The 16,025-nt window shown below is 46.1% G+C and overlaps 1 protein-coding gene across 1 annotated transcript; it reads left to right on the plus strand.

Annotated features, from left to right (window-relative positions):
* The first annotated feature begins 1,090 nt into the window (after positions 1-1,090).
* LOC135819556 (uncharacterized) lies at positions 1,091-15,689 on the plus strand. The gene is made up of 12 exons (XM_065332785.1): positions 1,091-1,916; positions 2,236-2,469; positions 3,536-3,669; positions 3,960-4,093; positions 5,646-5,770; positions 6,020-6,137; positions 6,655-6,773; positions 7,364-7,566; positions 8,432-8,587; positions 8,974-9,166; positions 12,932-13,101; positions 14,633-15,689. Exons 1-12 carry the CDS (start codon positions 1,224-1,226, stop codon positions 14,856-14,858), a joined length of 2,505 nt encoding a protein of 834 aa, XP_065188857.1. The 5' UTR covers positions 1,091-1,223; the 3' UTR covers positions 14,859-15,689.
* The last annotated feature ends 336 nt before the right edge of the window (positions 15,690-16,025 follow it).

Below are 16,025 nucleotides of genomic sequence, written 5' to 3' on the forward strand. Positions count from 1 at the left end.
CTTTTTTGTTGCGTTCCTGTAAAAGTTGCCATGTCGACTGACGTCATATGGCACGAAATCTAAAAAGTTGCGTAAACGTTTTACTCAGATCTCGGACGGGTGTAGAAGGCTGCTTTTTAGCTTTTTAGCTTTTATGCCTTCCCGCGCTTTCGGACTTCAACTTCTTGTTGGTGTTTTTGCTGTTTGGTGCTAGCATGCTGTGTGGATTTCCGTGTTTCAATTTCAGCTGTCCATTGGACTTTTCGCCTGCTTCTGAAATTCTCGTACCTGAACTCGTGTTGTTCAAGCCGTAGTAGACTCGATCTTGTTTGATTGCTGAGCGCGACACGATGCCGAAAATCCAGTGCACAGAAGAAATGGAGGCGAAGCTCATGGAGCTGTGGGCGATATATCAAAAAACAAGGCGTTCCAAACTCGTTCTCAGGGTGAGCTGTCCACAAGTTGCGACCAATTCTGTATTTGACGGTACCATTCCGCAACAGCATGCTGAGCATCGTCGTGACCATGAAATTTGAGCAACTGCGATCAGTCATCTAGAAAATATCAAGAACAGGACCGCCATCAGACGACTTCACTAGCTTCTGCAGGTCCTGCAATATCATGGCGGCAACAATTTTACGTCGCCGCTTTCTCCTTGCCGGAGTAAACCTGAGCTCCATGGGCATGGCTCCAACACAAGATGCAGAACGAAATCGAAGCAGCACATACAGCACTCGTTCTGAGAGCAGAACATTTCATCCGAACTGCACTACATCAGTACAGTCATGTACGTAAAAAGCAGATCACCTGTCAGTGTGCAACTGCACTTGATCAGGCTGGCGCATACGCAACGTATGCTCAAGTTAGTTGCGTTTTACATGTACGTAGTGTGTAAGGGCCCTTAGTACACTGTACATGTACACAGTACAGGCTAGTACAGATCTACTGAGTACTACAGCTGTAGGGCTACAGACTAAAACGTGGTCTTCCTTCTCTACTCTAGGACGTGTCAAAAGGGGCCGGATGTCCACATGCACAATCAGCACATTTTCACTTCTGCACGAACCATCACTCATCAGTCATCACCTCTACCCATCACCATGATCACCGCGCTACTGCTACTTACTACACTCATGTATTTGTAGCGCTGAAACCTCGCTCTACCCTATCAGTCCGCTATTTTGTTCTTGTTCACAGTCCTGGTTTGAAATGCTCGTGCTTCATTGTAAAGCCGTTCTTCTAGAATGACTCTCCCGACTGGAAAATCGGCACGACTCCGGCGATTGCGAACACGAAGACGGCGTGATAGTCACAAGTTTCATGCGCTCACTTTCACTGGCCACAGGGCTAACGTGGGTGTTTGCTTTTCTGGCGGCGGCCCTCGAGCTGCCATGTTCGCAGCCGGCGCGTGGAAAGAGTTACTTGCATCGAACATCCGTGTGGATTATCTGAGTACGGTCAGCGGTGGCGGATACATTGCTAGTTCTTACATGGATTGGATATTTCGACAGTCGCAGGGCGATCGGGATTCCAGTTGGCACGAGGAGTATTTCGCGCAACTAATTCTGGGCCTAGTCAGTATGTTCACTCGGCTGGAGCAAAGCACACTGCTGGGAGCGTTCGACCTGTTCTCGTGTTGCCTTTCCATATTTTGGTTTACTTGCGTGGTGTGCCCGCTGGCTATCCTGCCAGTGAAGTCAGTACTGGTCGCGACTGCTATGCAGATGCTCCGTCCGACGTTAGAGAGCCTCCTGGTCGACAGTGGCGCAGGGTGCGCAGGCAAATCGATCCCGGCGAGCGTCGTGTGCGCATCTGTGTGCTTGAGCCTTGCCGTTATCAAGCGCCTCTTGGGAGCAATGCTGCCAACTGGTCTTTTTCGACACCTGCTCTCCAGCCTACTTGGCATAGCAGCGGTGCGATATCTCCTGGTGTGCTCTGTAAGTAGTGACGTGACGGTGTACAGTCCTGGACTCCTGGCCAGAGGAATCCGACCTCATGAATTTACTACATGTAGCAAGGTGGGGGGGGGGGGGGGGGGTACTTCGTAGGGACTACATGTAGGCTACGGGGCTGATCCCCAGTTTGTTGAAATCCAACAGTACTGTGGAGATGCTGCACATGACTTCATTATTGCAGAACTGCTAAAACGTGGGGAAGTGCAACAGCTCATCCTTTAGTTGGAGGAATTTGCCGTCTCGTAACGTAATATCTTGTGGTGATGTTGCTTGGTGCATGTGCCTGCTGCTTTCTGCATAGGTATGCTGGATGTATGAGAGTATGGAACTTTCTAACCTCTGCTTGCAAAGCTGCAACCACCTGAAGGAATCTGAAGATGGCGACCTGCTGTGCACGCTGACTTCATGGTATGTCTACCTGCTCCTGATAGGCGTACTGGCTGCAATGGTACACCTTCTTTTCTCTGAGTTTGCCGAGGAAAGACGGGCAAATGTCCTGATGGTCTTCTTGCTTCTCGCAGCTTCAGCTATCCAGGTAAGCGTTTGTGTGGGCTTCTTGTCTTGCGGAACAAACGAACAACATCATACTGAAGTTTAACATGGTGTACAGAGTTGGCCAGTGGCCATGTGGGAGCTTGCTTGCCTTTCTGTACAATTGAACTTGAAAGTTGAACTTACAGTCTAGTTGCGATATGTCTTGCACGTCAAACTTATACACTATTGCCAAGCGGAGAGATATTTAAAAGTACTGTGGAACTCAGGTAGTATGTGTTTTGGTAACATGTACACTGCTTTGCTTTTAGTGTGAACTTATAAAAAACTTTATTCTTTTTATTTTATGCGTTATCTAGTTCATTGGTGTACACCTTGATATTGATGTATGTGGGGATAAGAAGTAGATCGGGTACTATGTCCACTTGGCTATTGCCCATGGGTACATCTAATCCGAGTTCCACTTCCATTATATTAATTTTTGCAGTCACATACTCCCAGTAAGTAAAAGGCATGCATATATTTGACCTTTGTCTTAGCAAAATGAGATTAGACAGGCTCCGCATAACGTAATTTCTTTAGGAAAAAGCGTCGTCGATCTGCGGAAAGACTTGCGCACGCTGCATGCGGATCTGTGTTCCGTCATACAGAGTTTTCGAATTACGTGCAGTGTATGACCCGGTCGACCTGGGGGAGTGAGTCATACATTTGTAACCCAATCCAGTTACGATGCACCTCCGTTCTAGGTAGTCTACGTAGACAACTTTCCGTAAGCGGAGTGCAAACTCGTGTATTCACTGCGTTTTCACGCCCGCTTATAGGCCTTTCACATGACGGTATGTGCTCACAAGTGCAAAATCCTTGGTTCTACAATGCACGGCATGATACTTCACACGACCATTAGCTCTGCGGACAAAGCAAATACAGGCCAGTTCATTGTCTACAGGCCTGGGATTCAGATTTCCAAAAAATTGATGATCACTTTGGTGATCCTCTCACGAGGCCAAGAAACCTTGACATTTCTCGTTGTGTTATAGGCCCATATCGTAAAGGTGCTCAACTTTACGTAGTGCTCAACCTCTCTGTTATCTGTAATCTGTTGAAACCAGGGAGAGTATCGTCGTTCACCCACTGGAGAGGTGGTGCAAGAGGCCGACTGGAGTATCGGTGTGACTCTGCTACTCTTCACCATACATCCCATGCTGTTTGCGTACCAGCAAGGATGGGCTTTCCAGTACTACAGGTGAGATGGTGTCGGCACTTAACTTAGATTGAAACACATTTTGGATTCTCTCCTCTTGCGGTGATGTATTGGCAGCTAGTGAGTACACAAGGTGGGAGAACACTGACCAGGCTGGTCTTTGGTGCCCACTTGTACTGTATAGTGAATGCTTTAAGTGTGTTTTTAGGGTTTGCCAATGTCAGTCGGTTGGTTAATCCTCTTGTTTAGAAACTTACGGTCAGCAATTTCCTAGCTCCTTTTACATATGCGACTACTCACTCTTCGCATGCGTCTCTTCCACGTTCTCGTAGGAATGTCATCCGTGGTGCATTCTATCATCCAGATGGTTGCAAGGGAACACCGTGGCTGGAGCGATTCCTGCCAGTAGGCTCACACATCAATACGAATCCGGCATCCTCGTCATCACCACAAGATATGAAAGGAAGTAAGGCAATTGCTTGCAGCCCATAAAACACATTATCTATTATCTCTGCTGTAGTAAAGCGTGCATTCATTCGATGATTTGCTATGCATACTATTTTACAAAGTGACAACGGCGCACAACTTGTATGCAGCTAACGAGGTTCGCCCCCTTGTCGGGCATTGGTTGTGAGAGTTACCACCTCACCCTTGCCGTTAGGCGCTGCATCTTCCGCCCTGGTATCCCAGGCATGGTGATGGCCTGGCGCGAGCAAAACGTCTGAAGCTGGTTGTGTTTCTCAACGCGCTCGTATAGCCGGGTATAATGCGGACATGCGAGGCAAACTTATGACCTACAAACTCTTTAGCACATGCATTTATCCTTTCATGCCAACCTCGTTCCCCACACCAACAACACAATTCGGTGTTTCAGTACAGCCAGGGTGCTGCTCAATGAAATCCGATGAATAGAGTCAATGTCATACCAGGCTCTGCGCAGCCCTAAATCTGTACACTGGTGCAGAGTGCAAACTTGAGCCACACGATCGGATTGCATTGAGCAGCACTGGAGATGATGACTCCTTCATGCAGCTGATTCGAACATAAAACTGTCCTGAACGAAGCTTGCAGAGCACGGAGTGGCAAGGCGTTCTGAATAGCACTCTTCTGTCTTTAGAATCGCATTGCCAAGTCCACAATAATATATTCCTGTGTTTTTGGACCTCCAAATCTGAAAGAGCATGAAGTCTTATGAGCTGGGACAGATCAGTGATGATGTTGTCCTAGTGTTTTGTCATCTTACATCAAAGTTTGGTACAAACCGCATCCAAGGCTACATGAAGTTATGTGTACGACATAACAATTATTGATTATTTCGAATTACACATCACATTGTTGCCCATAGTGACTATTTAACTCTCTCATGCTGGCTTGCCCCCCCCAAAAAAAACAACAACTGGCAGTCCAGCACACGGACTCTTCTGGTGGAGTTTGGGCGCAATGCTCCGAACAAAATTTGATCAGGATCAACAAGATCCATCCTTGCCGCTCTCAGCTCTATAGTCTCATCAGGGCCACTTCCACGACCTCTCTAAATTGGCTCACCATACCACGGAACGAAACAACAACTCAATCAAGTATTCTTTTCGACTCCTTGCTCAATTTCAACCGATTTTCACGATTCAAACTGCTCTGCAAAGCTGAGATCCACGCGCTTCATTTGATGTCCATACCGCATGCGCTGGGAAAAGGGAAATCCCTTGGCATGCTCCAACAAACAGCGACGTTATGAATAAAGAAATTTGCGATCGCTCCAGGCCTTGATTTCCGCGTTCATTTTGTCGCTGTTCAGTCAATCCTTATCCTATTGCGAAGAACTTTACATATCTGGAAAGCGGAGCTCTTGACCTTTCCTTTATCAATCTGTTATCGGTTATTTTTTTTTAACGTTTTTTCCATCTGTTCGAAAAACATGCATGATGACCTAGGCAAAAAAGCATAACGAGGGCACAGTGCTTTCAAGATCTCTCGTTTCCATTAACAGATTATTGGAATGTTTGAATGTTACTGCTTTGCAGAAGAATTGCCCATGGGTCAGCTAGGTGATATTGAACCAGAATGGATATGCCAGATGACGTTGAACAACTGGAAATTTGACGAGCATGATCATGATTACAAGCTGATCACGATTTCGCCAAAACTGGTGAGCTCTATAGCAAGTACACTCCAAGCATAACCCTGGCTTGTTGCGATGCACTCATTCCCTATTTGTGAACGAGTTAACTGTTTATAGTACAGTGTCCGGAACTGATGTCATCGCAGATACTTTTCAGTGTAAAGTAAGCAAGTGCTTATGATGCCACTCCGTACGATTCATTCATTGCACATGAGGATGTAATGGCACCAGCTGAATAAAAGGAGGCGTTGGTCATGTTCTCTGTGATATCCGTAGGTTGACATAATCTCGCAGTCGACATCAGATAAAAGCAAGTACCTGGACATGTCTCCGCACAGCCTGTCGTTGAGTATGGTGATGACCATCAGCGCAGCGTTTCTCTCGCCATCACCAGGTAGGTGTTTGTACGTGTGTGTGTGTCTGTGAGAGAGAAAAAGTGTGTGTGTGTACGCGTGTGCTCGCGCGCGTGTGTGTGTGTGTGTGTGTGTGTGTGTATGCGTGTGCGTGTGTGTACGCGCGTGTGTGTGTACGCGTGTGCGTGTGTGCGTGTGTGTGTGTGTGTGGATAGTTGTTTGTGTGCGGGTTTGTACGTGTATGCCACCCAACCCACCAGTTTAATTTCGGCCTGGTCTCATAGCTCAGATGGTTTGTGCAGTTCTCATGACAAGCAAGGCCCCGGGTTTGAGTCATGGTGAGGTTGACATTTTTTCTCTTTTCAGGCAGTTCACTTACCTGACTGATCCTTTGAATTTGACGTTCTCCCAATCCTTCTAAAAATCAACTCATTCTCATTGCATAATATTATTATTATGCAGCCAATGATGATATGGGGAGCAACTCTCAGAGATGAGGGCGACACCTATACATGTACCTGTGGTAATAACTGGCTTGTCATTTTTATTCTCCTTCAGGTGCTTTCTCAAATTTGATTGCTTACGTTCGTGAAGCGTTGATCTTTCTCGGCGTACGCTTTGATGCCAACATTCCCACCTGGTTCACCGGGTTTGGAATCAAGAACACTGTTGTACAGGTGAGGCATTTCTACCAATGAAAGTGCTGGATGGGCAGGGGAATCAAGCGCCATGTAGCCGATATGCATGGAATTGGAACCATGTTATCTAGGAAGGGAATGATACATGCTATGGCGTGTACTTCACAAATGTTAGGTAAGCTGTATACCGTACCCGCTCGATTAGTGCCTCTGGGACCTTATTTTTTCAATGTCCATCACAGATTGGGCACAATTCAAGAGAGAGCGCTATTTTTTCAATGCTAGTACATTTACGGAATCCAGCAATTAAAAAAACCCAGAGAAGGCAAAGAAAACAAAGCCTAAAGTGTGCTGTGAACTGTCAGGAGTCGACAGAAACGGCAAAAGAACTATATTTTTAACTGGCTCTTAGAGACTGGGGCCCTGTTCGGGAGAGGGCTCTAATCACTCGAGTACGGTAAGTGTCTTTCCATTCGATACAATGCATTTAATGATCATGTACATGTACATGTTCACCCAAACTAACATGTCGTGTGTTATCTGATGAGCATGTGAATGTGGACATATGCACCTGTAAGTTGATGTAGCTAATCGCGTTTCACTTGTTTCTTGCATTACCCATGCTGCAGTTCCTGTCTCCGTTTGTCATCCAATTCGCTCTGGGCAGTGTTTTGTGGATACACCTATTTGCGCCCAGTCAGCTACAAGAACCAGCAGTGTCTGTGTTTCTAGAGCTGCTGTGGACGGGGTTCGTCGTCATAGTCACGGTGCCGAACAGTGAAGGAATACTGTTCAGTGATCCGCTGACAGAGTGGATAGCATCTTTTTCCACGTAAGTGCGCATCACTCTCAGTTGAAGGTATTATGGGATTATGGAGTATAGAGGAGTTCCCGAGACGTCCAGACTGTTAGAAACCGCGCAAGCTCACGTTAACGCCGAGACCATAGGTCGGTGTTGTGGGCTTGCCTCACCAGCACAGGCTTGCTTTGCAGCCCCTACTCTCCCTGCTGTTTTGTTATTGTATACTCTGTTGTCTTCTCCCCTTCTGACAAGTAGGTTGTATACTTAGTAAAAAAACCGACTGTGTAATCTTCATTGACGTGGGATTTCCCTGTTATGTCTCCCCAAAGCATCTGATTCGCTTTGGAACTGAGGCACATGCCTCTTGTTTTTGCGCCAAAACATTGTCTTTGTTACTTGACCTGCAACGCTAATACCCAGACCTCTGGTCGGTCGAGTTGCGCTCTGTACATCGGCACGTCGTCCCTACATGCCCGTGTCCTATTTGGTGTTTGTCTTCGCATGTGTCTCCGACGAGTATTACCATGGTCGGTCATACACGGTACAACCAGCATGACCATGGTCGTACCACTTTTCGTCCAGGATGGTCCGCCCAGAGCGCCTGTAGAGTGCTAGAAAAGGTACCCTGTTGGCCGAAAAATCCGATATTTTTCTCCCAGGGTGACAACCCCGGATCCCCGGTCGTACCACTCGCCACTGCCCTGCTACGCCCCTGAATGATGCAACAAAGAAACTAAGCAAACAGTATTGCATACATCGTATGGATGCTGTTTTCCACTAGCTCGTCACACCCAGGATATACTGGAAACCCCGAGATTTCTCAATACGGATTAATTTGCATGTAGCCATAAACGACAAACAGCTCTGCGTCCCATTCCTGATCCTGTGTCTTCAGGAAATTCATAACCAGCTCACCACTGGCACTGATGTTCAGAGAAGTCCTCTGCTCCGCGGCGTGTGGCACGTATCCTGACGTCACCGTCAACGTATCGGATGGCGGCCATACCGAAAACCTTGGCCTGCTACCGCTGCTGAAGAGGAGATCGAAATTGTGAGTTTCCTGGCTGCTGCTCGCAAACTATTTTGTGCATAGTAGTAGTGAGAGTAGGTAATGCCCATATCCGCCACTGGCCGTCCACGACGCATGTATGATTGTGAATTTGAAGTTACTGTTTGTGTCCACCATTATTACAGGGAGTTTGGAATAGGGCTTGAAAGCGATGATGTCAGAAGTCAAAATCTAACAAAAAATGCGGACTTTTGCATCCACTCTGCCCATTGTGAAGCATAGGATTGGCGGGTGGGCCCGAGGTTTAGCAGGCAATCCCAAGTTCGAGAAAACTTCAATGATGTTGAGTATGATGGGCAAAAACAGATAATGTTGTTGATGGGTACGTTTTCGTGATGCTGTGAATTTCCCATCTCCCCATTTGACAGCATTATCGTCTGTGATGGGTCGGCTAATGTAGGCATTGGCAATTGCTCGGAGCTGGAGAGATCCCTGCAGCTTGCACGCCAATGGCTGGGTTGTCGTTTCACCAGCCTGGAGGGCATGGACCTGGACGCAGATATTCTGCAGACGCTGGGAAGCAGCAGTAACGGCGTAGCGCCACAAGCATTCCACTTCAAGGTAAACATACATTATACATTCAGTCCATTCCGAGTGTGATGTTATTAGATACACGTTCCTCTTATTAAACAGACAATAGAAGTCACTTAGTACGTACCCGGTTAAGACGTACACCTGCTTAGTACGATTCTCTTTCGCCTGACAGATTTTACTACCATAAGAACATACAATCCGCTTTGGAATAACGACACTCTGCGGGGTATCAGAAAAGTGTCCTTATTCGTGAAGTATCCTTATACCCGAAGTCCCATTTCAATGTATGTGAGCCCATATTAAAGGGGAAGTCCGGTGAAAAAATTAAATTTCACAGTCCGTAGAGTTCGGTGCGCTGAGTCGAATGGTCTTTGTCCGAGGAGGCTGCGGCCTATAGTTCGTCAGATACGCCCAATGGAACATGTGCGAATTTGAGCGTGCATCACCCATATCCAGGTGATGACGTCACAGTGTGCAGGCAGGTAGCCACACCATCTAGTTGTGTACAAAATGGCCATATTCGGAGCGCGTTCGATTGGGGAACCGTTTGTCGCAGCTTCTTCGGACCAAGACCATTTGATTCAGTGTTACAAACACTACGTACCCTGTGATTTTCCGTATTTTTCCGTATTTTAGATCTTCCGTATTTTAGCCGTTTCCGAGTTGGACTTGTTCCGTCGGCATGCACTGTATGTACGGGACTGCATGTACGGGACTACGGCTCTAGTCTAGCAATGCGCTGCGTGCTTGCTAGCTGTAGAGTAGTAAACAAAATCATCACACACGGAACTACTTACTCCCGCACACTGCCGTGCTGGGGTAGCTACAAGTACAAGACTCGAGTCACAAGTCTCAGAAAACTAGTACAGTCAACACACGGACTTGTCATGTTCTACACTCGTATCAGTCGTATTGTACAGTCATGTAGTCAGAGAACGTGCGTTTCTCCTTGCCGGTGCTGGTGGTTGTGCTTTGAGAAAGAAAATTTTAGTTTTCCGTTTCCGCCTCTTTATTTTATGCTACAGCGATGAGTGCACAACCGTGACAAGCGACAAAACAGCGAACAGCTCCCGGACCTAGAACTTTCAGATCCCGTAGCGGTGGGAGCGAAGAGTCGTGCTAGTGGTTCAAAGAGCCTGCACTGTTCTCCAATTGAGTAGTCCGAAATATACCAAGTAATTAGTTCGCACCAAAACATCACCATGTGGCAGGCTACTGGAGTCTAAGCGAATCGGTATGAAAAACATTCAGAGCACTCGCATCACTCTTCTCCATTTTGGCAACTCTGCTCTCCAGCGATCTGATAATTATATCAGCCTAGTCTCCAATAGCTGCTGCTTCTTCATCAGTCGGAAACTCAGTAGCGCTCATTCTTGACCGGCCCGAGCGGCCATTTTTTCAGCTGAATACCGAGGTTCTCAGCCCCAGGCCGAACTCATGAAGGTCAGCCATGGCTGCATCCTCACCGTCACAAGGATTTACGTCTTCGGGGTCGCTTGCACCACCTACTATCGGCCGCCAAATCATTGAAGTAGCACTGCCACTATTGCTTTTACGCACTCCTTTTGACCTAGCTGCACGCTATGACGTTGCGGAGGGTGTGGCGCGGCGGCATGATGTCATGCCGCAGCTCCCGAAACTCAGTTTTTCAAACGGAAATATATCGAGAACGCTTTGTCGGAAACACGTGGGATCAACGCCATTCGACTCAGCGCCCGAAACTCTACCGACCCTGAAATTTAAATTTTTCACTGGACTTCCCCTTTAACTTTTTTGTATCCATATCAAAATGAAGCTCTTTTCATGCCCTATGTCGATGTGTACATTATGTTCATATTGCAATTGAAAGGAGCTATAAAGTTAATATGAGGCATGGGCAGCAAAAACCAGGGTTAAGTGATATTTGGTGAAAATGAGTTTTTGATGGCTTTGAACTGTCCACTAAATGAGTGATCTATGGGCCAAATTTTGGAGCTCTGGGCACCTTCCAAGATGGTAAAAAGAACGCCCGAAATGGTGGGTGACGGTCAACAAAATGGTCACCAAAAAAAACAAAATGGAACGTAGTTACAGCTAGCTCTAATGGAGTGGTTGAGAATAATTTACCATATCTATAGGTCTTGAGGGAAGCACAGAGTACTCTAGTTGATATTATAGTAACATTGTTGCCTGCACTTGCTGCAATGTTACTTGAAAACTCAATCCCTGTCATGTGCAGGTCTGGTGTTGTATGCAGACTTGTCAGACAGAAAGAAGCCAAGCAACTGACATTTTACTAGGCTGGAAAGAATCTGCAACTACTTAGTACAAGACCAGATATGCATGCTGGGCCAAGCCAGATACATCCACCAAGCATGTCTTGCTCTCCTACGCACAGCAGGTCGTAGATACATGCAATATACTGTGACAAATTAAATTATTTCATGCGCACCGCAAGCGTGCATGTATACTTGCAACAATTATATTCACAAAATATCTCGTATCAAGTAAGGTTTAGTTCATTCAGGGCTGTCTCCGTATCTCACCAACTTATCCAGCTGCGAATAGTCGCCACGGAGTACTGAATCTCGTTCGTCACTCTCAGCGCTGCTGTCCGTGTCGCCACTCCGTGTTACGGAGCTCTCAAACTCATCACCTGCGCTGCCTCCGCTGATGGCTTGTCATCTGAACGAAACCTCTTCACTTTCACCTGATTCTTCTTGTGGGGGACTATCACAGGCAGCTGAGTATCTCTGGAGATCCAGCTGCCAAATATTTTAGTCACTCGTGCTCCATCAAGAATTTGTGACGGGATCGTTCCGCCAAGAAATTATTCGTTCCGCTCTCTTTTGAGCGCATGATTTGCAGACGCTACCCAGAGCGCAAACGCCTCCATGGTGGCTGAAAACGCCTACCTGGACGTCCCAAGTGCTTGGCGGATAAACTACAACTGGGATGACAACAAATTATAGTGAAGCCACCAAGAGGAAAGCACTTTCAAAGCCATAGCGCAAGAAGTCTTTCCGCTTTGATCGTTGTGACAAAAAAAACGACATCGGGTCGGTTTTTCGCAAATATTGGCATTTTGAAAAATCGCCAGGACCCCGGTTCTTGCTGCCGATGCCTCATATCATTATGAAAGGGAAATAATTTGAATAATTAGCCTTTTGGAGCCATCTACACTGACCAGACATGTACACTTTACATGTATGATGATTACTGTTCAATCATCTCAGTTGTGCTGATCACTCCAACTATTTTGAAGCAAAATATAACAAAAGGAAAAAGGCTTTAGTCCCATCCCTCACACAAACGTGTCAACAAAGTGGCGTCTATGGATTGAGGGGTGCTGGCTTCGAAACAACTGGTTTGAAGCTCAAAGTAGAGCTGCTGTTAGAGAGCAGAGCTGCTGTTAGCTCAGAGTCGAGCTGCTGCTAGCTCAAAGTAGAGCTGCTGTTAGCTCAAAGTAGAGCTGCGGTTAGCTCAAAGTAGAGCTGCGGTTAGCTCAAAGTAGAGCATTCTTGCACTGCCACACCGTACAGTACATCTAAGTAGGCTGCCGGGTCGTTTCTTTCAATGTCACTGCAAATTGATTGTAACAGTGGGAGGACTTCGGTTTCGTTTACTTGTATTCACCCTGTGTAGGGGTGTCTCGGCACTTGTGCCAGGGGTTCTGAGACGTATCCAATCCCCCCCCCCCCCCTCCCGTTAGGTGCTGCATCAGCCGCTGGGGCTTATCGGGCGTTAGCGGCCGTCATGAGTTCCCATCGTGAACGGATATGATGATTTGCGTTTTTTATTTACCATGTGCAGGTGCGGTACATTGGCATGCGAACAGGAGTCGTCAATGGCGTGCACGAGGGCGACATCTTGGTATTACAGCCGCGTCACCCGGCTCACAGAGTGGAGGGCGTATGGTCGGGTCCGACGGATCCCTCCTGGACACCTGAACGTGCTGACGAACTGACCGGCGTATTCTGCAGGTGAGGGTGAACAGTAACAGTACAAACCAATGCGACTTTGATCTGCAGTGGAAGAGCTGAGATACAAAACCAGATAATCGCCAAATTTGAGAAAATTTGATTTCAGTGTAATCAAAAGATCAAGGGGCACAACCATAAAATAATTCACATTGAAAATCTAAGTAGAACCATCTCAAAACTGGAATCCAACTTTGGATATGGATACCAACCCCACGTTAAATGAATGCATTTTTGGCCAATATCCGTAAAGTGATGAAAGCGGGCTTTGCATTCCAGCTAGTATGTTTGATGGCTACTGAAGAATGCTTGTTATGGTAATAGTTGTTTTCATGTACATACTTTCAAAGTCGCTTCAAAAACTGGCAACAGCACCTTCTTGCACTTGTGTGACTATAGATAGAAAAATATTGTTCAAAAACGATGAGTGGAATGATTGTTGTCTAGAAGAGAAGGTTATGATGATGAATCAGCAAAATTACAAGCAATGCGAGTCTGGCTTCACACTTCAGTTAATCACCGTGGCTTTTCAGTTTGGTTATGAGGACTGATGACATATCTAATCGTAGGACAATTTGTAAAAAGGAGATCAGTGCTCGCTCTATCAAATTAACACTTAGTAGTAAACACTGAAGAAAAGACAACAATCGACCAAGAATGTCGTGACAAAGCAAAACTTGTGTTGGTGGTTTTTAAGTCCAGAAACAGTTACCATGGCGCTTTGAGTACTCTTTGAAACCGTCATTACTCTCTTCTAATGCAACTGCATGCATGTATGTATAATATTGTGCACTCTTTAGAATGGTGTAGTTCCTGTGTAAGTTGGGAGCTTCTTTCAGGCGCGTAACGCCATATTGCGAATTTCGCAAACAAAGCAGCTAAATTAATGCGATTAATAGTATTAGTGAAGCGGACATTACAAAATGATGAATGAGAATACATGTATCTAAAATGGTTGTTCCTAATCGATTTTCTTGAGACTATCATCAGGGAAAATCGTCTCACAATAGAGGCTATACGGAGAACCAAACAAGCAGCTAAAGTTTGCCGTACCATGTCCGCGAAACACCCAAAGCGGGCTGAGAGTCCCGTCTTGAGCACAAGAGTGCATTCCTGCATTGCATGCAAATGCGCATTTGGCACAGCGCAGTGTGAAGCAGGGAGCCGGAGTAGCATGTAAATTCTGGTGTTTCACTGCTTCCTGGGTGTGAAGTGACCGCACGGCGTAGTAACAAGTAACTTGCTGCTCCCTGCCATTTCAGGAAAGATGCATGTTTGTTGACTCGTTGAATACTTCGTCGTGCAGTTAACCGCAAAAATTCCGAATAAAATGAGCTGGCTTAGCCAGTATCCTTCACTGCAGATATGAAAGTAGGGTGAATTTTGTACACTGTGTCGCTTCACATGACCTAACGAAGCAGGCTGAAAAGGGCTACGCTACGCCCCTGATCTTCCCTAGTGTGCACAATTATCACATTAAAACACATGATACCACATCTGCATTGATCTCTGTTGGTGTACTTTCCTTCTCCAGAGCCACCGATGGCAAGTGTCCCAGGCTATTTCAGGCATTCTTCGGTAAATACCCTCTCTATGCTGCGATGCTTCTGACACCATCGCCCACACTCAGCGAGGCGCTGTTTGCCGATGGAGAAAGGGCAGCCAACGCTCCAGCCGTGCAGAAATTCCTCGAGGAACTGCCTCAGAAGTCCTTGTTGAAGAAAGCCAGCTTTGAGTTCATAGAGCCGCTCCTAGAGTGAAAAATAGCAATAAAAAGTACGGAAATCCATCGAATTGTTTCCTCCTAGAGTTGCAGAGGAAATTATTTTTCAGAAATCTTTTCCCGCCTATGAGGGGCAGTAGCATTCGCCTCCGTCTTGCTATGATGCATTTGTGTGGTGATGAAGCTGACGCTAACCTGTTGGCTGATCTTATCAGGATTCCTAAATTTTATCAACTATGCATAGCCTTGGAGCAGGGGAGAGGGGTTGGGGTGCGTGCAGCAAAATAAGAAGAGAGCATAATAGAGAGGAAAAAGAAGAACGCGAAGTTGATATTTTGTCAGTTTCTCCTAGGTTTGTTAAATTTTCTTTTTCACAAAAGGCAAGACTGCAAGTAACTATGCGTACAAACTCGATTTCCTTGATTTAGGCGGTGCAGGAAATTATGCCCCATGTAGCAATTGCTCTTCTGCTGCGTTCAGTAGCAGGTTTCGTTACATTAGCCTTCTGAATCATGAAGTGATAAAGCAGCAGTCAGCAGTGACTTTCTTGCAACGTTTTCTTTTGAAATTTCTGTTCTATTTTGGCATGATAGGTAGTAATGTTGGCGGTGACATTTGCGCCTGCTTTCTAGTTGGTGACACAATATTTATATCTTACGTCACAACAGAACAACCTTGTTGTTCTGTTGTGTATTACGCTCTGCCTTTGTGGTGTTTGTGGTGTTGAGCACTGTCAGCACTCTGGGTACATCCTTCGGTATATTTTACGTCAAACGAATTTCCTCTGTCAAGTGTTGTTTTTGAAATAGGGATGATACAATGAGTGAAACGGTACATAACATATTATTATTGAAAATTTTGAAGAATACATGTACAAACTAACTCATCTTCTTTGAGGTTCAATGATATGTGTTTTTTTGTGGGCGACTCGGCCCAGTAACCTGCGGATTCCTCTTAGGTGGTGACATTGCTCGCTGGTAAAACAGTACTGTGTGCATCTACTAGTGCGCTTTGGGAAATTTACTTTTAGATACTTCCTGAGTTGAAGTAACACAATCATGATTGTAGATATGCCTGAAACAAATATTACTAATTTTACCGCGAGCTCCAATGTAGGGAGCAACACACAATTCCCCAAGTATCCCCGAAGTCTCACCAACCTCTTCTTAGGATATCGCAGACAGGAACAGCACAAGTACTGACT

The sequence above is a fragment of the Sycon ciliatum genome, chromosome 6 (genome assembly GCF_964019385.1).
Source record: "Sycon ciliatum chromosome 6, ocSycCili1.1, whole genome shotgun sequence".
Classification (NCBI taxonomy): domain Eukaryota; kingdom Metazoa; phylum Porifera; class Calcarea; order Leucosolenida; family Sycettidae; genus Sycon; species Sycon ciliatum.

What these genes read in the sequence shown, in the direction of transcription:
- LOC135819556 (XM_065332785.1), top strand. Translation starts at nt 1,224, where the DNA reads ATGACTCTCCCGACTGGAAAATCGGCACGACTCCGGCGATTGCGAACA. An exon ending in TGGGCTTTCCAGTACTACAG is followed by an intron (nt 3,670 to 3,959) that starts GTGAGATGGTGT and finishes ACGTTCTCGTAG; the next exon opens with GAATGTCATCCGTGGTGCAT. An exon ending in TGGATAGCATCTTTTTCCAC is followed by an intron (nt 7,567 to 8,431) that starts GTAAGTGCGCAT and finishes CTGTGTCTTCAG; the next exon opens with GAAATTCATAACCAGCTCAC.